The sequence below is a fragment of the Lycium ferocissimum genome, chromosome 9, assembly GCF_029784015.1.
Source record: "Lycium ferocissimum isolate CSIRO_LF1 chromosome 9, AGI_CSIRO_Lferr_CH_V1, whole genome shotgun sequence".
Classification (NCBI taxonomy): Eukaryota; Viridiplantae; Streptophyta; class Magnoliopsida; order Solanales; family Solanaceae; genus Lycium; species Lycium ferocissimum.
In genome coordinates this window covers 26915997-26940831 of record NC_081350.1, presented here as the reverse complement: position 1 = coordinate 26940831, position 24835 = coordinate 26915997, and the positions used below count along the sequence as shown (strand labels likewise).

Below are 24835 nucleotides of genomic sequence, written 5' to 3'. Positions count from 1 at the left end.
ATACACTTGTCTCGGAGGAAGTAGACGTGAAGGATTCTGAATCAATGAAGAGTGCACCTCCAGATGCAAAAACAATGAGGTGATGATTAGAGGAAACACAGTAATGAATGGTTACTTAAAGTATATCAAAGCAACAGAAGATGCTTTTAGAGGGGGTTGGTTTCGAAGCGGGGACTTGGCAGTAAAGTACCCTGATGGATACATAGAGTTAAAGGATTGTTCGAAGGACATCATTATCTCTGGTGGAGAAAACGTTAGTCCAATCAAGTGGAGTCTGTAATCTTTAACCATCCAGCTGTTCTTGAAGTGGCTGAAGTGGGAAGACTAGATGATCTTTGGGGTGAGACACCTTCTGCATTTGTTAAACTGAAGGATGGATACAATGCCAGTGCAAATGAGATTATCAAGCATTGTCGTGATCGTTTGCCACATTACATGACTTCTAGGACAGTAATTTTCGACGATTTGCCAAAAACTTCAACAGAAAGACTCAGAATTTGTTCTGAGACAGAGATCCAAAGCCATGGGAAGTGTTTCAGAAGCTACCAAACTTTAATAAATTTTGGTGTGGATGGGGCTTGCTTAGTAGAACGATCTTTCTGTATTATAGACATAAGTTTGATCATACATAACCAATAAACGGGGCTCAAACACTTAGTCCATTGTTGCTTGTGTTAATTATACAGAAGAAACCTGACAGCGTTAATCAATGATGAAGAAGGAATATAATGCCAACAGAATTTTGTCTAATCCCATTTATATTTGAGGGGCAAAACTAGGCATTTTTCATCTGAATTTGAAAAGACTATTATCCGCCGTATTTTGGATAACACCTCTCTTCATCCAAATAGACTAGAAACATGAGATATATTTTGTAATTTTGGGGTATCAAACAGTGACAGGATCCACTTCATGTGTTGTGTCAAGGGGGCTTAGAACTCTTTCTCCATTACTTAATAGAAAAATTGCAGAAAAGCAAACTATGTATAAATATGTGTTATTGAATAGAATGGTCATGTGGACTCAAACTTTGTTTAAGATCCTATATGGTCAAAAGTAACCTGCATTGAGATATTTACACTAAACTAATAATAAATACATAACATATGTTTGTATAAAGACTTATTTCACTTAATCATGATTAATTAATATATATTCTCACTTCATTAAATCACTAAACCGATAAATGCATAATAATAGGAGTTTAAGGCGTAACTTACAATATTAATGATTCCTCTTAATTTCTCATTATAATAACATTAATCGTTTAACTTTGTGTTGACTGGTGATTATTTACAAACGAAATATATTTGTTTAATTAAATTGAGTAATTTGTTTGTGACAGTCACTACTAAAAAAATAGGAATTAGAGACAGACAAATTCTGTAGCTAAACAATAAAATCCGACGCTAATTTTATTTAGCGACGGATTATCAAAAAATTATGTTAGCTGTGAGCAAGAATGTGTGTTGACTTTGAAAGATTAAGTAGATGTTTGGCCATGAAAACCAAATATTTTTCACTCTTTTTGGAATGTTGAAGTTGGAGCTGAAGATGGAGTTGTGTTTGGTTATAGTTTTTGTAAAGAATATTTGGTTGTTTGAATGTAGTGAAAGTGAAAACAAGGTTTTAGGTGTTTTTCAAATTCCAAATACAACTTCAAGTTGTATTTGAAATTTTCATGACCAAATGCTGATTTCCATATAAAGTGAAAAAAAAAAATTCTGAAAAAACGGTGAAAAATTTTCATGGCCACATGGGTTATAAGGTTCTTATTTGTTTGAAAAGAATCATTGCAGGGTTTGGAACACTCGTTCGACCAGTCAGATTTAGAATTCTACCAGGTGTTGATTTGTTATATCTACTCGAAGTAATTTAGGAAAAATTCTTTGTGAAAATTACATATATGGCTTCAGAATACCTTAAATGATTAAAATTAGGTGTCTTGTCATGCAAGGATTCAGATCAATTAGTTTAGAATTGTGTTATTGAAGAAAAAGATCGAGTGAGAATCTTCTACAGTAAAAACTGGTAAGTAGAATTATATTCTTGTTAGAAAAGGTATCTAGAGCCCGTTTGGATTGGAGCATATAGCCTTTATGTTCGTTTTTTTTTGAGTGTTTAATTGGCCATTTAAAGTCATTTTGTCTTAAAATAGCGCAAAAAAATATTGTTGCGCTTTTGCTTAACTTATCTAAAGCGAAGCGTTTTTTATAAAGTTCTAAAAACAACTTATAAGTTGCTTTTTTTAAGCCCAGCCAAACAGGCTCCTACTGACGATTTATTTCCCTGTTTCAGAGATCAACTTGGAATATGGTACTATTAATGTATTTTGCCTACTTAAAGAGTCCAGGAATCATCATCGAGCTTGTGCGTTTATTATACTTCAACCAAGAGAAAAATTTGAGCATTCAAGAGAGAAAACGAGTGAAGCATCTCAACGTACACATGAACATGTTGGACGTGCGTTTCTTCATTAAGTTTCGAGTCTAGTTTTAGTGAATGTATTAGGCTTTCGATTATAATCTCTTTCAGCTTTTGAGAAGCACATTTGAGGTTGTAATTTGGGGTAAACATTGCAAGCTAGAGTTAGCTTGAAGGAGTTAGATTGTTGGTGTAAGTTCTTTGGGAATATAATACGAATATAATCCTTTGTGGTCGTTTGGTACGTGGACAAATTTACGCTGGGATTATAATTCCGGGACTGAATAACCTTTGGATTATTTAGTACTTGTTCTTTGTTTGGTTCATTGGATTAAAGGTGAGTTATACCATATATAATCCACAGCATGTGCTTTCCTAGGAAATGGGATAATATTATCCAACATTGTGGTATACTTTTATACCAAGACTAATTAATAACCCAAACCAAACATGGTATAAATTTAACCCAAAAATTTAATACCGATATATCATGCCTTATACCGTATACCAAATGACCCCTTTGAGTTTTGCTTCAAGTTAGCTTGAAGGGGTTAGCAGCAATCGAGGATTGTTGGAGTAATAAGTTCTTTTGGGGCAACGAGTGTAATCCTTTGAGTTTTGCTTCAAGCTAGTTTGAAGGGATTTGCAATAATCGAGGATTGTTGGGTGAAGGACTCCGGGGTATTGCCCTTTAAGATTGCTTTTGTAATAGGGGTAAACTAATATTCAATCATTAGAAATAAATAAAGGCAGAAGAGAATGAACTCATACATGGAATTCATACTAGGGATGAATCCAAGAGAGGTTTAATAAAGGAGCTACAAGCAGAGGTAAATTTAGAATTTAAATTCTATGAGTTCAACCTTTTAAAGATTTTAACATTAAACCCATCATATTCTTAAAGTTATTGGTTTATACCTATTATTTATTGTAATTTTAGTAGGTTTTGCCATATAAAGTTATGTTCCGCATTGAAAGTATTAAGTTCAAATAAACTTGATATGTAAATAGGCATCCACCCCTGGCTACAAGGGAATAATCCTTAAACACTCACCAAAGGAGTACAATCCTCTATTCATCTAAAAACTAGCTAAGAAAAAACAACCCTAAGCTTACTCTGTGTGTGTGTATATATGTATCGTATAAATTTCTCATTTGTTTTATGTAATACACTCGTCCTATATCAATCGTTCCGTGATATTGACCTCTCTTTAGATTTTTTTTTTTCCTCTTAAAACCCTATGTGTACCAAAATATCGTACGTTATTAATGATACATACAAGACAAATGCATGCCGATTACTTGGAGCAAACCTCCAGAAAATGTTATCAAGATCAACACTGATGGAAGCAGCATGGCACATAGCAACAAAGCAGGAATTGGAGGAATTGCCAGAGACTATAGAGGGGATATCATTATGGCTTTTTCTAAAGCTTTACAATTTTGTTCCAACAACAGTGCAGAAATCCAGGCGGCAAGTTTTGGTATCAACTGGATTGATCATAATGATATCAACAACAGCATTATTGAAGTGGATTCAATGCTGGTGGTGAAGTGGCTAGACGGAACGTATGATATTCCTTGGGAACTCTTGAAGGAAGTGTTAGCTATGAAGAGGATCATCGATAAGAGAAACATCAAAGTCCAACACTGTTTCAGGGAAGCAAACACAGCAGCTGATTCTTTGGCTAAATTTGGAAGCAATGCACAGTATAGTTTGATTGCTAACCTATATTTTTCAATGCAGGAAATTCCAACACAAGCAAGAGGAGCAGTGAGAATGGATAAGGCTCAAATGGCAAACTTCAGAATTAGGAGGACAAGAATAAGATGAAGGACAAACATAAGAGAAGGCTGAGAAGATGCAAGCAGGAAAAGAAGGAAAGAAGCAACCATAAGCAAAGAAAGGAGCGTGAACTTTTGTATAAAATATTTTGTCGGGCTATTGGCAGCACCTTCATTAGGAATGTGGTGCAAGTCCACTTAAAATGTTCTTGTATTATAGTTATGATGTCCCTTAAGTAAGTATAGGCTTCTATAATGAGAACACAACTAATTAGAACTGCTTCTAATTAGTGAATGTTCTCTTAGCTAGTAGGGACTAATAGTAAGCAGGATGGTTCTCACTAATGTAAAGAAGGGAGTAATGGCGTAGCCCTCCTCCCATGTATATTTTGATATGTTATTAACAAGGTAGGGGTCAACGCTAAACCCTTCAATGGCCATAGACACCCGGAGTCTATGGAATTGGTTTAAAACAAAAAAAAAAAAAAAAAAAAAAAAAAGATACATACAAGACAAATCATGATCAGACAACTGCATATATCCACTTGGCTGGGAGTGCTTACTATTTGGTATTAAAAGCTGGCCTCTGGTAGGTAGGAGTCCCTACTCTGGACTGGTGAAGTCTTAAAGTCTCGTTTAGAGCCCGTTTGGCTTAGCTTAAAAAAAATGGTTTATAAGCTGAGTTGATCAAAAAATAGCTTATAAGCCAAAAAAATAAGTTGGGCTTATTCTAAGCACTTTTTTAACTTATAAGTTGATTTGCCAAACACCTAAAAAATAAAATAAAAATAGCTTATAAGTGGTCAAAAGCTTATAAGCTGGTTTGACCGCTTATAAGCCAATCCAAACGGGCTCTCAGTCAAGAAACTTCGAAGACTTGTCAACATGTATGTTGAGATGGATAGCACAAATGAAGTTAACTCTCATTTTCAGTTTTTGCAAAAACTAAAACAAGAGTTTTAAAAAAAGAATGATAATTTGATCTGATTTTCTTTCTGAAATTCACTTTTAAATTCTAGTTTGCTTAGACATTCACTATCCCAAATTTAATCGGGCAATTTGCAAGATTGTCCTTCGCGGGGGGTGGTCTTTAATTTTTGTCCTTCGCTACAAGCATCTTGGTTTCGGATTCGACCCTCGTTCAGTCAAAAATTAAAATAAAAATGTTCCAAACTCTGCCTTAAGGGGAAAAAAAATTGCTGGAATTTTGCAAACCTCTGCCTTAAGGCCTAATTTTGGGTAAAAGTTTGCCTTAACTTCTGCTTTAAGGCATGGCATAAGTTGGGCCTTGTGAATCCCAACTTATGGCTTGCGATTTTTTTTAAATTTTTTTTGCTGAGCCTGAATTGGAACTCAGGACCTCTGAGTGTTAAGCGAAGGACAAATATTAAAGAGCACCAATTTGAGGGATAAAATTTAAAGACCACTCCAAAAAAGGATAATCCGCTCAAAAAAATGAATTTAATCCAGATTTGGGGCGATAGGCCCAAAAAGGAGATAAAGCCCACCTGCCAAGAGATTGTCCATTCTCAAGACTCGAAATATCTCGTTGTTTCACTATTCCCTCAATGGTATACAAACCAGGTCAGTTCCAGTGGAGCAACCCCTGTTCTTTTTCTTGTTATCCAAACATTAATTCGAAGCTAAGTGTCGGCAATATTAATTGTTGTTGGATATTCGTTGCATCACCGCTAACATGATTGATTTTGTGTCATTCATCAAAGGGTAAACCTACTGATGGTTTTGTTCCAATTCAAGAAAAAACAGTATGTTGTCAGGGGCGGATCTAGCCTATTAAGTGGGGATTCAATTGAACCCTCAATTTTCGACACGGAGTATTAATTTATGTGTAAAAAATTATTAAAATTACATATATAATAGATATGAACTTATAACTTTTAAAATATAATGATTTCAATACTAAAATTCTTAAGATTGAACCCACATAATCTAAATCCTGAATCCGCCTCTCTATGTTATTTGTGTTCACTCCGAAAATTTGATGCATTTGATCGGAGTACTCAAAATCTGTTTCATTTTAAGATAGATGAAACAAATTGGAGTATTTACTTTCCTCTCTGTACAAACCAAACTCGTTCCAGCCGATTAGCCTTCGTCTTTCCTAGGCTCCAAAAATTTAGAAGCTTGCATTTTTTTTCCTTGCAAAACAAAAGTTAGACAGAGTGTGCGGATGATATTGTCTTGAATAGTCGTCGAATAACACCCACATCGCTGCCCTACCATTACACGATTGATCTTGAGTCACTTATCATACTGGGGACCATAAAAGAAACTATTGCTCTGGCCCCTATCCAAGAAAGAGAATATTTTTCCTGTTTTACTGCATTTTTATAACAATGATGTCCGGATCAACTTATGTAGCATCATCTCTAACCAACACATGTAACATCATTAAAATTATGTTCTTAGCTTATATTGCCTTATAAGGAAACTCATTAAAATTTATATTACGGGAAAAGATAAATAACATTGAATCAAATGGATAAGAAGGGTCATAATCGACAAATTGACACATAGGTTCCATTCAGGCTTTGATTAGTTGAGTTTACTTTTACACAAATCGCCTATCTTTACTACATTAGTACCACTGTACCTCATTCCAATCTTCTCCACCTACCAGTATTGATTGTTACAGTGACCTCATCTTTCTGTGCATAAAATCCTATAAAGTCAATTGAATATTTGGGTAGTGTGTAGTGAGTGAACATGGGATCTAGAATGGGTTTTCCTCATTCTCCACTTCTAGTCTTGCTTTCATGGGCTGTTTCTGCTCATCTCTTTTTAGCTATAGAACAAAGATCCACCTACATAGTCCATTTGGACAAAACCTTAATGCCTAATGTCTTTGCTAATCACCATCATTGGCATTCTTCCATCATTGATTCCATCAAAGCTGTTGTTCCTTCATCAGTGGACAGGTTTCACTCTGCTCCAAAACTTGTTTATTCTTATGACAATGTGTTTCATGGCTTCAGTGTTGTTTTGTCCAAAGATGAACTGGATGCTTTGAAGAAGTCACCAGGTTTCATTTCAGCTTACAAAGATAGATCTATGGAACCTCACACTACTTACACATCTGATTACCTCAAGCTCAATCCTTCATCTGGTCTATGGCCAGCTTCTGGTTTAGGCCAAGATGTGATCATTGGTGTTATTGACTCTGGTGTCTGGCCGGAATCCGCGAGTTTCCGAGATGATGGTATGCCTGAAATCCCCAAAAGGTGGAAGGGAATTTGCAAGCCAGGCACTCAGTTTAATACTTCAATGTGCAACAAAAAACTCATTGGGGCTAATTACTTTAATAAGGGGATTTTGGCTAATGACCCCACTGTGAACATTTCCATGAATTCTGCGAGAGATACTAGAGGTCACGGCACACATTGCGCTTCCATTGCTGCTGGGAACTTTGCAAAAGGTGTCTCCCATTTTGGATATGCAGCAGGAACAGCAAGAGGAGTTGCACCACGAGCTAGGCTTGCTGTGTACAAGTTTAGCTTTGACGAAGGAGGCTTTGATTCAGATATGATTGCTGCTATGGACCAAGCTGTTGCAGACGGTGTTGACATAATATCCATTTCTCAAGGGCACAGTTCCCTTCCCTTGTATGAAGATCCGATATCAATTGCTTCTTTTGGAGCTATGATGAAGGGAGTTCTAGTTACAGCTTCAGCTGGAAATCGAGGTTTCAGTTTTGGAACTGTACAAAATGGATCTCCATGGATCTTGTGCGTGGCATCAGGCTACACCGACCGGACATTTGCAGGAACTTTGACTTTGGGCAATGGGTTAAAAATTAGGGGATGGAGCTTGTTTCCTGCAAGAGCCTTTATCAGGGATTCATCCGTGATTTACAACAAGACTCTAGCCGCTTGCAATTCAGATGAATTGTTATCGCAAGTTCCTGATCCCGAACGCACCATCATTATATGTGATGATAGTAATAGTCCTAATTGGGATATCTTTAGTCAAAAATCTGACGTCTCTCGAGCAAGACTTCTAGCAGGCATCTTTATTTCTGAGGATCCAAGAGTGTTCAGGGACACTCCTTTTTCCTACCCGGGAGTTGTGATTGACAAAAAGAAAGGGAAACAAGTCATCAATTACGTTAAAAACAGCGTTGCTCCCACGGCCACCATCACGTTCCAAGAAACGTACGTGGATGAAGAAAAGCCATCCCCAGTTCTTGCCGAGTTCTCAGGAAGAGGGCCCTCCAGAAGCTACTTGGGAACTGCAAAGCCAGATATTATGGCACCAGGGGTACTGATTCTTGCAGCAGTTCCACCTAATATCTTTTCAGAAAGTATTCAGAACATAGGATTATCTACAGATTACGAGCTTAAATCAGGCACATCCATGGCTGCTCCTCATGTTGCTGGAATTGCAGCAATGCTAAAAGGCACACATCCTGAATGGAGTCCTTCAGCTATTCGCTCTGCCATGATGACTACAGCAAACCCTTTGGATAGTACTCAAAAGCCTATCAGAGAAGACGATAACATGGGAACCACGCCCTTAGGGATCGGATCGGGGCACGTTGATCCTAACAGGGCACTTGATCCCGGCCTAGTATATGATGCTACTCCACAAGATTACATAAATCTTATATGCTCTATGAACTTCACAGAACAACAATTCAAAACATTTGCAAGATCATCAGCCAATTACCACAACTGCTCAAATCCATCAGCAGATCTCAATTATCCATCATTCATTGCCTTGTACACGTCCAGCCAGGAGGGTAACTTCACCTGGTTGGACCAAAAATTCAAGAGGACTGTTACGAATGTTGGTGAAGGTGCAGCTACTTATAAAGTAAAAATAAAGACTCCGGCGAATTCCACAGTTTCAGTGTCACCACAAACGTTGGTGTTCAAGAAGAAAAATGAGAAGCAAAGCTATACTTTGACAATTCGCAATATAGGTGAGATGAATAGGATTAAATTTGGGTCTATCACTTGGGTTGAAAAGAATGGCAACCATTCAGTAAGAAGTCCAATAGTGCTAAGTCCTGGAACTGCAGCCTGGGGTACAGATGATTAGGACCATCACATTATGAGAAAGTTTTAAGACATTGGAATAAATTATGTATGCTCCAGAAGCAACTTAGGAGAAATGTTTTATGGTTTCTAGTTTCTACAACATAATATCCTATTCGATATCTAAATAGCAGAGGCGTCAAGTGGTTCGGAAAAGTAGTACTTAGTAATTAGTATAGTATAAAACAAGGTGTGTTAATGTGTTAAAAGAAGTGTTAATGGGTACCAATTTAGCCGCATACTGTAATTATTATGATTAAATCATAAATGAAGGTGAACAAATATAGTACTCTCTCCGTCCATGCTTACTTATTCATGTTTGACTTGACACACCGTTAAGAAGCAATTAAAAAAAAAAGGTATTTTACTATATCACCCTAATTATTACTCACTCTGTCCCAAAAAGATTATCTTCCTTTTCTTTTTAGTCTGTCCCAAAGAGATTGTTCCTTTTCGATATTTAGAAACAATTTAACTTTATGAGATGATTTACAATCACATAAATATCTAAGGCTTGTTTTGGACCACACATTTCAAAAGACTTCCTTTATTTCTTAAACTTTGTGCCAAATCAAAAGAGGACAATTTTTTTGGGACGGAAGGAGTATAAGTCATTTAAATGTTGGGAAATGGATAAGAAATGATTAGAACTTAATAATACTGGTAAAATAGGTATAAAATGATACAACATCTCTTGATTTTCCAAATTAGACAAATTAAAATAGACATCTATTTTTAACTTAGTGGACAGAGAGAGCACTAATTAATTGCAATTTGATGATAAAAATATGTCAAAACATCTGATAAGAATTTATTAGATTGCTATAAATATGGAATGTGAATAAATTTTAAAGCGCTAATCCAATCTTACTATCAATATACTAGAAAACATGATATTTTATTGGAAAAAGGCTAAAATTATCCTTAAACTATCGGAAATAGATCACTTTTAGGGTGTGTATGTATGAAGGAAAATGTTTTCCCGGAATTAAATGAGTTTCTTACTTATTTTATTGCGTTCGATAAGCAAAAAATATTTGTATATAATCGGGTTATGGGATAGGGGCTACGGGTGGGGGTGAAGATGAGGTCTTTGGAGAGTGAGACGAGACAATCAATGTAGAATACCATTTATGAGAGTTGTATTCCCTACGGGAAGTCATTTTCCTCATTTTTAAGGAACTTGTTTTCCTAAAAAAATATTTTCTAAAAATTTTATTCAACCGAACATGAAAAAATTGAAAATCATTTTTTAAAAAATATTTTCCTTCATATCGAACATACCCTTACCCTTTGTTTGTTTTAATTTGGTATCAACTACGTTCTCGCCGTTAGTCCATTAACTCAATTTTACCCTCAAAACTAACATATTTCATGTCTGCTTGAAACACGCATAAAATAATTTTTCTTTATTGAGTTGGAAATACGCATGGAGAAAAAATCCTCCCTTCTAGGAGACTGCTTTGTTATGACCAGAATTTTTATTGTCAGACTTTAATATTCCAAGTGGATAAAAATCAATATATATTATAAAGTTAGGCATACACAAAGTGACGTGACACCTCCTTATAGCTAACATTTGTATTTATCTTTTATCCCTTTTTTTGCATTTTTTTCATATATGAACTTATAATCTATTAACAACACATAGATTAATAAAAGGCTCACAAAATAAATAGGAGTACAAATCAGCCCACGTAGCAATAAATAAAAGGGCAATGCGCAGCAATGCCCCTTATACGGGTGGTTTTTAATTTTTGTCCCTCAAATTGTTGGTCTTTAATTTTTGCCCTCGCCTAGAATACTTTGAGGTTCTGGGTTCGAACTCCAGCTCAAGAATAAAAATAAAAATAAAAAATCGCAAGATAAGGCTTTTGGAAAAGTCTGCCTTATGCGGCATAGGTTGCCTTAAGGCATAACTAAAGTTTTGCCGGATCCGGCAGAGGTTGCCTTATAAGGCAGACTTTTAGTTATACCGGATCCGGCATAGGTTGCTTTATAAGGCAGACTTTTAGTTATGCCTTAAGGCAACCTATGCCGGATTCGGCATAACTTTAGTTATGCCTTAGGGCAACCTATCTTTGCATAAGGCCGACTTTTTTTCCAAAGCCTTGCCTTGCGTTTTTTTTTTTTTTTTTTACTGAGCAGGGGTTCGAACCCAGAATCTCGGGGTATTTCGGCCACTTTTTAACCGAAGGATAAAAATTAAAGACCAGCATTTTGAGGGACAAAAATTAAAGACCACCCCAAAAGAAGGACAATCCGCGCAAAAAATTGATAAATATAGAAAACAGCCCACCAAATAATAAATAAGAAATCAGCCCACGTAGCAGTAATACAATGACATTAATAAGAAATCAGCCCACGTAGCAGTAATACAATGATCTTAATTTTAAGTTCTAAATCTCTAATTAAAATGAATAATTAGTGCATATTGAATGTCTATGCTTCTTCATCTTTTCCCTTCCTATTACTCACATACTTGGGATTGTTTTGTACTCCCTCCGTTTCATAATAAGTAGTATTTTAGATTTTTCAATTTTTTCAAAATAAGTGGTGCTTTAGGATTTCAAGAATACTTTGGGCAGATTCTTCCAAAATTGCCCTTATTTAAATAATCAAGATTCATTAATTATCTTTTCTTTTTCTAGGCATTTAATTATGTAAACATAATTTGATTAAGGGTAAGTAAGTAAAAACACTCGAGCAATTTCTTAAGGGGTGTGCATGAGCTAAAAGAACCACTTGTTATGAAACGAAGGAAATAACGTTTCAAAATAACAATTACTCTTGCACTTACTTTTTGCATTAAATTTTGGGAGCAATGATCTTTCAAACACAAAGTAATATAGAAAGAGAGGCTGAGTTATATAGGTAATTTTCTTTTTCCTCTTTTATCTATTTTTTGGGTTATGGGGAGGGTGGATTTGATGATGGAGAATTTGATTGATATACCTCTTTGATACTTTTTACTTCTGACGTGTTTTGAATACTGAATTTACACGTACAAACAAGCATATAATAGTTGAAATGTTCAATAGGTGACTTCTTTAGGATTATGAATTTATGATGATGAGCTTTGAGTGATAACGATTTAATTTTCTCTATCATGATTCTTAGAAGAGAATGATGAGATTTGAATTCATAACACAATCAATTTAATAGAAAAAAAAAATAGGAGTAAATTAAGGAATTTGTTTGGTTAATTTGGATGATGGATGGGATCCAATAAGTTGTAAAGCACGGCAGTAATTTTGCAAAAAATCTTTTAGAAAAGTAACAAGTGAGAAGAAAGGTAAAAAGAAAAAGAGAAGCAAGAAAAAGGAAGGAAGAAAAAATTGTGATTCAAACTGCATCCATTACGTGCATGACCACATAATTTATTTTTCTCTTTTATTGTTTATTCTTTAATAGAGATTAGTAAAAACATAAAATTAGCTAAAAGAAATTTTTGATACATGCTTTTTATTTTCATCAAATGAATGACCTCTTTTTATTGAAATTCTACCTATTCGTTGTATGAAGTGTTTTAAAAGGCGTTTTTGGGGCGAGCCCCCGGGGTGAGGCGTACAGGCGGGGCGTAAGTATCTTGGGGCGTAAGCTCCAACCTTTGGGGCGTTCGCCTAGGCGTAAGCCCTAACATTTGGGGCGTAAGCCCCGGGAACTTTTACAAATTTGAGCCAAAATTGCTTAATATTTTTTTAAAAAAAGTTAAATATCCAGTAATTAACTCATAGTAAATTCTCAAACTAAATATCTCAAAAAGTCAAAAGTTTTTTCTAATCGTTTATCCTAATATCATAAGCTTTTCTCATTATTGTTTACGGAGTAACATATACACTTTACACCTTTGCATGCAAAGTAAACTACAAAGCAAATAGTTTTGTCCTCCAATTCTTACTATCTTCCATGTTTGCATTTTCCTTCTTCATGCTTTATTTTCTTCAAGATTTTCTTAGCGTTCTTCAATTTATCTTTTTCAAGATAGTTTTTAATTTTAGAATTTCTTTTGATATCACTCTAGTTTAGATAATGTTTTGAAGACTCTACTCTAGCTATTTGTATTATAATGAGTATTAATTTGTATCTAGTTTTAGGTTTTAAAATAATAACTTTATATTATTGCCAATTTTATCTTTGAATTATTAGGACAGAGTATCGTTTTGTCAACTCTAATCATGTTTCATCATAGTCATGTTATTGTGTAATGCATCTTTACATTCACTTTTTCAAGATTTTTTTAATAGTTCATGCATATGTTAGCATGTTAATAATAGATATATACATTTTTATACTAATTCTTTTGATTTATATAATTTTAATATATTTTTTACTTATATTTTTATTTTATTACTTTAGAAAATATTAAAAATTAAGTACCCATGAGGCTTAGCCCCGTGCCTCGGGGCTTACGCCTGGGCCAGGCATATGTAAAACGCCTCGCCTTACGCCCGCGCCTTTTAAAAAACTGAGTATGATATGGAGAAATCTCATTGCTATTATTTAAACAAAAGCATAAAATTTATGCTCGTAATTATTGAAATAATTATTAATTTCTTCATAAAAATTCAAAATTTCTAAATACAATGTCTAAGAACTTTCATGAAAATAGTATAATTTTTAAATTTCTGAATCAAGATTTTTTTTGTTTACCTTTTCTCCTTTGTACAAATATTGTTATTTTTTTTGTTTCTAAATAGAGAAAGATGCAAGTTGGTACGCAGGAGTTAAAAATCTCCACTAAGATACCAATGTGATGTAGTAGTAGAAATGTATAAAACATTTATGGTAAATCGAAGCTGTCGTCCCTTCTAACATTATCAATTTTTGTTTTCTTTCAAAATCGCGCGAAATGCGGTTAAATTCACTAGTTATATGTATGAGTGTTGATACCAAGCCAATATATACATATTATGTGTTTGTACATAGACTCTTAATAGGTTAATTAACATGCATTTTTACCTCACAGATCACTTAATTATATATACTTAGTTGATTTATATGATTTGGTATAAATCCGATGGCGGTAGATATTTATCCTAGAAAGTGCAATATTTGTGAGAAAACATATTGTTGCATCAAATTCGGTCCATCATTGGAGATTACTTGGTCATATGCTCTATTTATTGTCAGTACAAGCAGACTGAACATAATATTAAGTGTTTGATGGGTAACCCAAAATTTAAAAGTTGAATATAATGACATGTAAGAAATACTAAATTTTGAACACGTGTTCTCATGAATATCCCTTGTCAATCAATATGAACTTTATAAAATATAAAAATAATATTAAGTGTTTGATGGGTAACCCAAAATTTAAAAGTTGAATATAATGACATGTAAGAAATACTAAATTTTGAACACGTATTCTCATGAATATCCTTTGTCAATCAATATGAACTTTATAAAATATATAAATAATATTAAGTGTTTGATGGGTAACCCAAAATTTAAAAGGAATAAATTACGGCGCAAACTAATGAATGATGAGTACTCTACTTGACTAAATTCGAACTACATATCAGTTTAGACTCAAACAAAAGAGATTATTACAACTTTCATTAGCTAAAAAGAAAGAGATCATCACAACATTACGCTCATAAAAAGGTAATACAATAAGAATGAGAAAAAGGTGAGGAGAGGAAATTCAATTAAATATGTATGAAACCTCAGTCCACTTTCTTGTCATAAAATGTCAAATATGTTATAGTTTCTCATTTACTAATTATGTCTTAATTGTTCTGAACTTATCGAGGAATCTGCCTTTTTTACTCATCCAGAAGAACAATTTTTCCCCTTTCAATCAAAAACAAAATTGGCATGAAACATAAATCAGACACAAGGCTTCAAGCAGAATTTTCTCGATCACTATGACCAGTTTTCAGCAATAAGAACAAATGATTTTTGCTTCCACTTTTATAATGTAATTTAAATAATTTCTCTTAAGATTAAGAAATTAAAACTTAACGAAAGCAAGTGTTTAATAGAAAGTTCTTGCAAAGCAGGAAACTGTGTCATGATGGAAATCAGTAGACTATATTACAGGCAAAGCACCCTCGCTTTTCCAGCTAATTACACCAGTCTACTTTTTCTTCACTAATCTAATCTAATCTAATGATCGCATCTACTTAATTATTTTCCCTATTCATTTAATCACTCTAGCCTATAATATACAAGCCCTTGTTCTATCTTCACAAGTTTAGACATGAATATCTAAGTATTTTGAGTTCAACTACAACTGAATTTAATAAAATCACTTTTCATTATTTAGATCTCGCATTTTTTTTTCTTTTAATTTAGTTGTATACCTCACACACAACTTTTAACACTATACATGTAATTTTTAAAAAGTTTTTGCTAATTCAGAAGGGATCCATGTGTGACACACGTGCAACACATTTAGAAGCTAGTTTTTATTTAATATGCATGTAACCTCTTAATTAGCAAGGTTTGGCTTTAGACTACCAATTTCATTAAGCCACCTTGTGCGGTGAAGGTGAGACAGAGTGTTTTTTTAGGGGGCTGGGGGGTTACGGGATGTGGGGTGGGGCTGGTAGTAGGGAAGACAATTAACACGGTATGCTACTTAAGAAACTTGTTTTCTTTACCTTCCGTCAAGAAGTTACTTAATTAATTTTTAAGGAGCTTGTTAATTCCTGGAACAAATGTTTTTCATAACATTTTGACCAACTAAACATACAAAAATTAAATTAAAAAAAAAAAAAACTGAAAAAAGTTCCCTCCGTACCAAACACACCGATAGCCTTTTCAAATTAGATGGAAAATGCGTAGTTTTGCACCTCAAATATAAGTAGCTAGGGTTAGATATTTTTGCATTCCTTAGCTTCACCACATTAAATATTCCTCCTAATTTCTAAATATGTAGTCACATTAGGTTCCTTGGCTTTCACTATCATACATATTTATATTATATATGCATGTTAGTAGGTATGATACCAACAACTCTGTAGAAATGCATGTACGTAATTTCTTGTTTGTGTTGCATATTTTCCACCACTCATTAATAACTTTGACAAATTTCTTCTGTCATACTCATATATATGCATGTGCTTTGCATGTTGTCGCTGCATGGAAATTGGTTGTGTTAGGGGTGTTCAAAGTAACCAAAATGCTACGTCAAATCGAAGGTTTGATTTGGTATTAGATTTTTTTTTTTTTTTTAAAGCGAAACTATTTAATTAGAGGTTTATTTTTGAAGAAAGAAGTCAAAAAAAGAAAAATCCAACCAAATCCAGAAAATGAGCTATGTGACAAAAAAATTTGGGTTAACCGGGTATTATATATTAAAATTAGACAAATGTACAAGTTAAGGCCATCAATCCAGCATTGGAGCTCTCCCTGGTAACTCAATGTTGTTTACCAAATTATTATTGCGGGTCATAGTTTGTCTTTCAAAAGTAGTTCCTAGAATAATTGTCAATACAGATAACATAAAACTATACTAGAAAATTTCAGCATTTTGTAAATAAAACTCAAGACACAAACCCAGAAAAGAATTACAAGTCAAGAAAATTAATGTGAATGTGAAAAGTTTAAAAGCTTGAATAATACTGTGCTATATTTCTTTAGTGATAAGCATCTAGCATGCTTGCACGAAATTATGTTTATTGTCAAAAACAAAACTTCTTGTATTCTATAACTTGATGGGACCAGTAAATTAATTGCTAGCTTGGTCTACCATTCTCAACCACCTCAATATTGGAATATGCTTTTTTGCCAATCTATTTACTTGTTACAATATTTTCCCAATCTATCCTAAGTTGATATTCACAAATTCCTCTCTCATGGGAAATTGTATCCCTTCTCTAGACAAAGAAAGCAAATCTTTGCCCATTGATACAATTTTCAAGCTTCCATCTCCATTGCCCAATTGGCCATCAGGTTTGAAATTTCACTTCTTCATTACACTACAAGGAAAATGAAATTATCTAGAAACTTCGTCGTTAATATGTCACTAAATTGTTCATAGCTGACATAATTTTTTGATAATATGTCATTAATCCATCGCTAAATAAGATTAGCAACGGATTTTGTTGTTTAACTACTGAATTTGTTTGTCGCCAATTCCTTTTTTTAGTAGAAGTTTAATTTAGTAGTCCCCCCTTTTCATGCAGTAGATTAAAAGGTTTTTTATATCTTTTTTTTTTCTTTTAGTTTATTTGTGATAATTTTATTTAACATCAAGCTCTAATGACAGGTTCAGGGGATTTTGGAAGTGGATATGTTGATTTAGGAGGGCTAGAAATTTGCCAAATTGTGACATTTAACGAAGTTTGGGCTATTGATAAAGGAGGGCCAGACAATCTTGGAGCAACATTTTATGAGCCTTCACCAATTCCAGATGGATTTTCTATGTTTGGATGTTATTGCCAACCAAACAATCACCCACTTTTTGGTTGGGTACTTGTAGGGAAAGACAATGTTGGTGAAATCCTAAAGAATCCAATTGATTACGCACTTATTTGGAGTAGTGAGTCCTCAAAATTCAAGAATAAAAATAGCACTGATCATGGCTATATTTGGCTGCCCATTCCACCTGAGGGCTACAAAGCTTTAGGCCATGTTGTCACAACCTCACCTGAAAAACCTACCTTTGACAAAATCCAATGTGTTCGATCCGATCTCACCGATGAATTAGAGGTTGAGAGTTGGATTTGGGGTCAAGGTACAACTAGTAAAGCGAATGGTATCAATGTTCATAGCGTAAGACCTCGAGAAAGAGGCATAAAAGCACAAGGGGTGAGTGTAGGTACATTCTTAGCCAGGATCACAAGTGATAAAGATGATGATTCTAACAACACACTATCCCTTGCTTGTTTAAAGAATAACAAATTTGGTACCTTTTCTTCTATGCCTAGCCTTAGCCAAATTCAAGCATTATTTGAGCAATATTCTCCACTTATATACTTTCATCCCAAAGAAAAGTATCTTCCTTCTTCTGTCAATTGGTATTTTGCTAATGGTGCTTTGCTATACCAAAAAGGCCAAGAATCAAATCCTAGTCCCATTGAACCAAATGGCTCAAATCTTCCACAAGGTGGTCCAAATGACGGTGCATATTGGTTAGACTTGCCAATTAATGACAAGGACAGAGAGAAAGCTATGAAAGGAGATTTGCTAAACTCTGAGGTCTATCTCCACATTAAGCCAATGTTAGGGGCAACATTCACTGACATAGCTGTGTGGATTTTCTATCCATTCAATGGACCTGGCACAGCTAAACTTGGCCTAATTGATGTGCCCTTAGGGAAAATAGGCGAACACGTTGGTGATTGGGAACATGTAACACTTCGAATCAGCAATTTCAATGGGATGTTACACAAAGTTTACTTCTCAGAACATAGTGGAGGGACATGGCTTGATGCACCACAAGTTGAATTTCAAGAGCCCAGTAACAAAGTTGTGGCCTATTCTTCACTAAATGGACATGCCAGTTTCCCAAAACCAGGGCTAGTTTTACAAGGGGCTGGAGATATTGGGATAAGGAATGATACAGCTAAGAGTAACATGGTTTTAGACAGTGGGGAGAGTTATTCAATAGTTGCTGCTGAAAATCTTGAAATAATTGAACCACCATGGCTAAATTATACTAGAGAATGGGGACCAAAAATAAGTTATACACTTGGGGATGAAGTCAAGAAAATTGAGAGCTTGTTGAAAGGGAACTTGAAAGGTGCATTTGAGAAATTGGTGAAAGTATTGCCGAATGAAGTTTATGGAGAAGAAGGGCCTACTGGTCCCAAGATGAAAGGTAACTGGAATGGGGATGAAGTGTGAACTGTCATAAGAAATAGAATAGAGGCTTTCATGCAAGTGTGTTTTGTAATTTATTTTCCACATGTAATTTAAGTATCTGCTTTTGGTAGGGATCTAGTAGCTCAGTTGGCTAGCTATCTAAACTTTCACTTAGTGACAGTTCGAATCCCCACGTTGTCATTCTCTCCCCCATTTCCCCTTCCCTTACCCCCTATGTAATAATAAATATAAAAAAAAATCTGCTTTTGTTATTCAATTCATAAGATTGTTAATGGAGGAAGTGAAAATGAAATAGAATTCAACCTTTTCTACATTTGCTGGTGAATGAAAAAGAAGGAAATATATGCAACCAAAACCTTTAAGCCCTTTTTAAAGAATATATATTAATTCATTCATGAGATTTTCAATTCTTTTCAATTAATGGCATACCACCTTTCCTTAGACGTCCTCTAATTTTCCTTTCCCTACTTCCCAAACAAGGCATAAGTCCCTTAACATACCATCTAATCACCACTATAGAGATTTTTAACCAAATAGCAAAATAAGAATTGGTTTTCAAAAATGCATTAGAAACCTATTAAGTACTCAGAGACTAGAAAAATTCTTTTAGCCAAAAGAAAATTGCAGAAATAGGACAAGAAAGGCTAAATAAAAGCAACAGCATAACCATTTTATTTGAATACTCCCATAAGCATCTGCTGCAAATATGAGATACCAAATACAATGCGCATCAAAGATTGATCTTCACTAATTAATTAAATGAAAAGTAATATTGTTGGTTATAGATAGAAAACAAGACTTATCTTAAACTGGTTAATAACTTTGGAAATTTGACATGGCAAATTGAATCCTCAAGTTAAGACATCAGTCTCTCAACAAACCATTATTCATTCTGTTTATAGATATTGTTCAGTTCAACCTGATATTCAAACTATACTTAGTATTACAACATCAAAAGATGAGGACATCTAAACATAATGTGCTACTCATTCCGGAAAGAATATCCCCACCCTCCCAGTCCTAGGAGATGAAATACAGAGCTAAACATTCAGAATGAGATCGACAGAGCACCAACCCTATCCCGAGGAATTAGGCGCAGTTCAGATCCATGTTTAAGAAAGACGTTACCTGAAATGACATTCAAAGTTGAAAGAAATTTAAAAACGGATAATCTTGGAATATAACATTCAGAACTAAATGATCAATATTTAATCACGCCAGGGTAAACGAACAAACTATCACAGCCAACTGTGGCTAAAGAGAGACAGATACATCCACAATGAAAAGACACAAACAGATTCTCCACGGAATATCTTTAGCATTCTTAAAATGCTCCAAACCAAAAATAAAAGATAAAGAGAGACTTCCAACGATTTTATTCTTCCACTAGCTAATAACGTTTCCTCTATAGCATTTCTGAGGGAAAAAAAATGTTCACGGTACCTTGAGCTCCATCCAACTACTGTTTCTCCAGTTGTCAGCTTTTTAATTGTACCGTACTACTCAATTCTAGAGGCGGCGAAATTCCAATAACTTATAAGGTGACTTAATCCAATAGCTCTTCTTCATCAGTACACTTGGGTTTTCCCACATAACTTTATGACACTCACTCTTCCTCAGCACTTTCAAATACAATCTAGTGGAACATATAGTGACATATAGAGCATCCTAAATTTGTCTTCCTTGAAAACTTTCCAGTGGATGCACAAACCATGTCATTCTGGACTTCTGGTTATAGATATATGGATTTTCGTAAAGAGCTCAAAGAATAGACCATATTTTTCATTAAACAAGAACTCATCCTTGAACATGCCTTGGATCTTAATGCACTAGATTTTTATCACATACAAGGTTATATTTTTTAAAACTTCCATTCCAGAGATTGTATATCATCCACAAAACAAATAAACCATTATTTAGCGAGAAAAAAAAAAAGATACAGGAAGTAACTACAAAATATTCTTGTAAAGGATAACATTACCTGCACTTTGTTGAGGATTAATTCCCACTCCATCTGCAACAAGACAAAAGAACAAAAAAAGATAATTAAAAAAAGAAAAAAAAGGAAACATACAATAATAAGAATGGTACCAATAGGTGTACAGACACCTTATATATGTCATTGGACAATCCTCACCTCATCAGCTAACTAATGGCGTAAAGTTAGACCCCATATCTATTTTGTTAGAGTTGCTAATATCCTCCTTCTTACTACTGAGCTCAATTTCTTCCTGTTGTTAAATTATTATGAGAAGTTCCACAAGATTTGTTCTAGATGAAATCAAAATTCACAATTTTTACTTAATCAATCAACTATACTTCAATCCAATTTGGATTTGTTCTAGATGAAATCAAAATTCACAAATTTTACTTAACCAATCAATCAATCAACTATGCCTCAATCTCAATTCGGATCAACAAATACAAAATTTCTTTTACCTTTGGGGGAACCAAACCTAGGTTTTTCAGTTGAGAGATCACGTATCCTAACCGAATAGACAAAACATAAAAATAATAAAAACAGAAATCCATAATTGAAGGGCAAAAGGGTACCATTAGTGATAATAGCGCTTGTTTGGGGAGGCACTTTGAATTCCTCTGCCGCAAATTTCAGAACAGCAGTAAACGGAGCTGCCTCCGGTACGCTAAAACTGATAATCAACAACAAAAGGCCGAATTCAATAAAAAAAAAAAAAAAACAAATCAATGTGAAAACACAAATGAAATACTATCAATTTATACATACACTTTGAATGGTAATTTGGGATCGGAAGTGAGAGTGACTTTGAACGACACTTTTCCTCCACCACCACTCGCCATTGTTTGCAAATTTTTCTGGGTTTGAAGAAGCCTTTGATTTTGTTGTTATATTTTCAACTTTTCATAGTTGGGCCTTTTTCCGGCCCGAATTACGAGATGTGCTGTAGCAGCCAATCACAAGTGACCATGTTTGCACGCGTGTGCCTCTTTGAGGTAAGCACTTGTGTAACAGGATTCAATTGCACATACATCCTCTTATTCTTCAAAATCACCACTTACAACCCCTATATTATAAAAACGATTAACCTATTTGTCTCAAGTTAGACATCATATATTAAACGGAAAAGGATCAAATATACCCCCGTACTAAAAGGAAAGGGCCAAATATACGCCTCTTATATTTTGGGATTAAATATACTCCTGCTATTATATTTTAGGGCTAAAAATACCCTCAACCGTTAAAGTTATCTAAGGAACATCCAATCTTACGTGATTGCCACACATTTGATGAGATAGATGTCACGTGGCATGCCATTTCAACACTCCTAACCTATTTTACCCCTTCCTTTTATTTGTTCTTCCGCTACTAAAATTTTCTTCCCCTCCACCACTATTACCACCCATTACCGCCACCACGACCAACTCTCCATTCGTCCCTTTATCTATTAGATATTGGATCGGAACCAAATTTTGACATAAAACTTAACATTAGATAGTTGTTCAGATGCTTGAAACAGAAGAATCCTTAAGTGTAATTTACGTGGGGGTTGAGGGTGGAGTAGAAAGAATATTCACCAAGAAAATCCCAAAAGAGAAACATCGAAGAGAATTTTTGTCCGAACCAAAATGGCTTCTATTGGCTATATACTGAAGAAGAAACAAAGAATACTTGTTGTGGACTAAGAATAAAAACCCATCAGGATCCTTTTGTTGTCCTCTTCCTTGTCTCCCCTTTTTTTTATTTTTTATAACGTAATATATATGTAATGGTTCATATTCACCAATTATGAAAGAGATCAAAGAAAACTAAAAATTATGTTCGTGGCCGCGGTAATGGTGGCAATGGTGGTGGAGGGAAAGAAAATTTGAGTGGCAGAAAAACAAATAGAGGAAAGGGGTAAAATGGGTTAAGAGTGTTGAGGTGGCATGCCACGTGGCATCCATCTCATCAAATGTGTGGCAGCCACGTAGGATTGAATGTCCAACTTGGACATCTTTAATGGTTGAGGGGTATATTTAGCCCCAAAGTATAACGGCAGGGGTATATTTGATAACGGCAGAGGTATATTTGACCCCAAAGGATAACGAGGGGTATATTTGATCCTACGATATAACGAGGGGTATATTTGGCCCTTTTCTCATAGTACGGGTTATATTTGGCCCTTTTCCGTATATTAAAAGCTGTTTCAAATTTGATAGACATGATTTTTTAAAAAAAAAAATATTAAGTATTGATTAAATAGTAATGTCCAAATAGGATTTCCTCTCAAATTTTTACATACAATCTTGCGTGTATTTGTTTAAATTAGATTACGAATTAGATATTTATTTAAAAATCTAATATTTGAATTTAGAAAGGCGAATGTATAATTACTAACATTGTATAGACACATATAAGTCATTAAACGAATCATCTTTTTTTAAACATAGAACCCAGTCATTTTACACGACTTAAATGTTGGGACTGAAACTAACGCTGCCTGAGGTTAATAACTAAATAATTGCATAAAAGTTGAGGGGTTGTAAGTAGGGGTGTACACAGAAAACCGACAAACCGCATCAAATCAATAATTCGAATCAAATTGAGAAAAAATCCGACTAATGGTTTGGTTTGATTTGATTTAGTATTAGAAAAAAAAAGGATCATAATTGATTAGGTTTGATTTTAACTACAGAAAGTCAAACCGAATCAAATCCACCCGACATTATATGTATACAGATTTTAATATATTTTATACATAAAAGATTTACTTATAATGTAATTTATAAATATTTCTCAATTTTTAATATATTTTATGCATAAAAGATTTATTTATAATGTAATTTATAAATATTTCTTAAATTTTTTCATAGTTTTTGTCTTTTAATATATTATTTCAAGCTTGGACTAGAATTTTGAATGTTCCAATGAGTTTGATAGCCCATAGATATAGTTAGTAACTCAAATAAAGTTCAAACCAAGACCAAATCAATACCTAATGCTTATGACAAAAGTAATTCAATCCTAACACTAGGAATGATAATAATATTGGAGATCTATTCTTTAGTTTTGTATTGTTAATTTAGACAATAAAAATACATAACTTGATTTTTTTTCCTTTCTCATGTATTAATACTTAATAGGGGTTATTGTTTTAGCATGACTTAGTGTTTTTAGGTGATGATCATTTTCATTATGCCTTATTAATTTGCAATATTTATTTTATGCTATTTTATTATCTTTTTTGTTGAATGTATTTTATTACAATGTCATCTCTCGTTTCACATTTTTCTTATTTTCTTAAGAAACACCTTAATTGTATAGTTGTATCTTATTAGGACCAAAGAAATATTTGAAGTAAAAGTTATATTTTGTATGAAGATTTTTCCGGGAAAAAAACCGAAGCCAAGAAACCCGACTTCTATTGATTTGGTTTGATTCATCAATTTAAAAGCCCATCATAGTTGGTTTAGCTTGCTATTTGAAAAACCCCGAACCAACCCGATCCATGTACACACCTATTCAGAGACGAATCCAGAATTTCAAGAGGATGGATTCACTATTAGCTATGAGTTTTTTTTTTTTTTAATTTCTTTTGCCTTAAGTTCGTTGCAGCTTAGCGCCTATGGAGTTTTTTTATTTCTTTGTCTTTTGAGACTTGGGTAATTAGAAATAAAGGAGAAAAAAGCTCAATCGATGTAATATAAAAAAGAAACACGTTTTTAACTTTTGGGTAATTAGAGTTATAAAAGAAAAATGATTTAAAATAATATAAAAAGGAAAGTTAAAAGGATGCTTTAGAAAATAAAAGCATAAACACGTGCAGGAGCTC

General features: G+C 34.1%; 3 protein-coding genes across 3 annotated transcripts; 2 read left to right on the top strand and 1 right to left on the bottom strand.

Moving 5' to 3' along the window:
* The first annotated feature begins 6765 nt into the window (after positions 1-6765).
* Positions 6766-9555, top strand: LOC132030068 (subtilisin-like protease SBT3). The gene has a single exon (XM_059419539.1). It carries the CDS (start codon positions 6937-6939, stop codon positions 9268-9270), a length of 2334 nt encoding a protein of 777 aa, XP_059275522.1. The 5' UTR covers positions 6766-6936; the 3' UTR covers positions 9271-9555.
* A 7409-nt stretch (positions 9556-16964) lies between these two features.
* LOC132030066 (hypothetical protein At1g04090-like) lies at positions 16965-19065 on the top strand. The gene is made up of 2 exons (XM_059419537.1): positions 16965-17168; positions 17485-19065. The coding sequence occupies exons 1-2, from the start codon at positions 17072-17074 to the stop codon at positions 19062-19064; spliced, it is 1677 nt and encodes a 558-aa protein (XP_059275520.1). The 5' UTR covers positions 16965-17071; the 3' UTR covers position 19065.
* An 848-nt stretch (positions 19066-19913) lies between these two features.
* Positions 19914-21971, bottom strand: LOC132030067 (ubiquitin-fold modifier 1). Its single transcript, XM_059419538.1, has 4 exons — positions 21790-21971; positions 21597-21694; positions 21025-21057; positions 19914-20171 (listed from the first exon to the last, which is right to left on the bottom strand). Exons 1-4 carry the CDS (start codon positions 21861-21863, stop codon positions 20092-20094), a joined length of 285 nt encoding a protein of 94 aa, XP_059275521.1. The 5' UTR covers positions 21864-21971; the 3' UTR covers positions 19914-20091.
* Positions 21972-24835: the final 2864 nt, after the last annotated feature.

Bases quoted from the DNA above. Each gene is read 5' to 3' on its own strand.
- LOC132030067 (XM_059419538.1), bottom strand. From the start codon at position 21,863: ATGGCGAGTGGTGGTGGAGGAAAAGTGTCGTTCAAAGTCACTCTCACT. The intron at 21,058-21,596 runs GTACCCTTTTGC...GTCTTGTTGCAG, and splicing joins AAGCGCTATTATCACTAATG to ATGGAGTGGGAATTAATCCT. The intron at 20,172-21,024 runs GTAATGTTATCC...ATGTCATTTCAG, and splicing joins TAATCCTCAACAAAGTGCAG to GTAACGTCTTTCTTAAACAT.
- LOC132030068 (XM_059419539.1), top strand. From the start codon at position 6,937: ATGGGATCTAGAATGGGTTTTCCTCATTCTCCACTTCTAGTCTTGCTT.
- LOC132030066 (XM_059419537.1), top strand. From the start codon at position 17,072: ATGGGAAATTGTATCCCTTCTCTAGACAAAGAAAGCAAATCTTTGCCC. The intron at 17,169-17,484 runs GTTTGAAATTTC...CTCTAATGACAG, and splicing joins ATTGCCCAATTGGCCATCAG to GTTCAGGGGATTTTGGAAGT.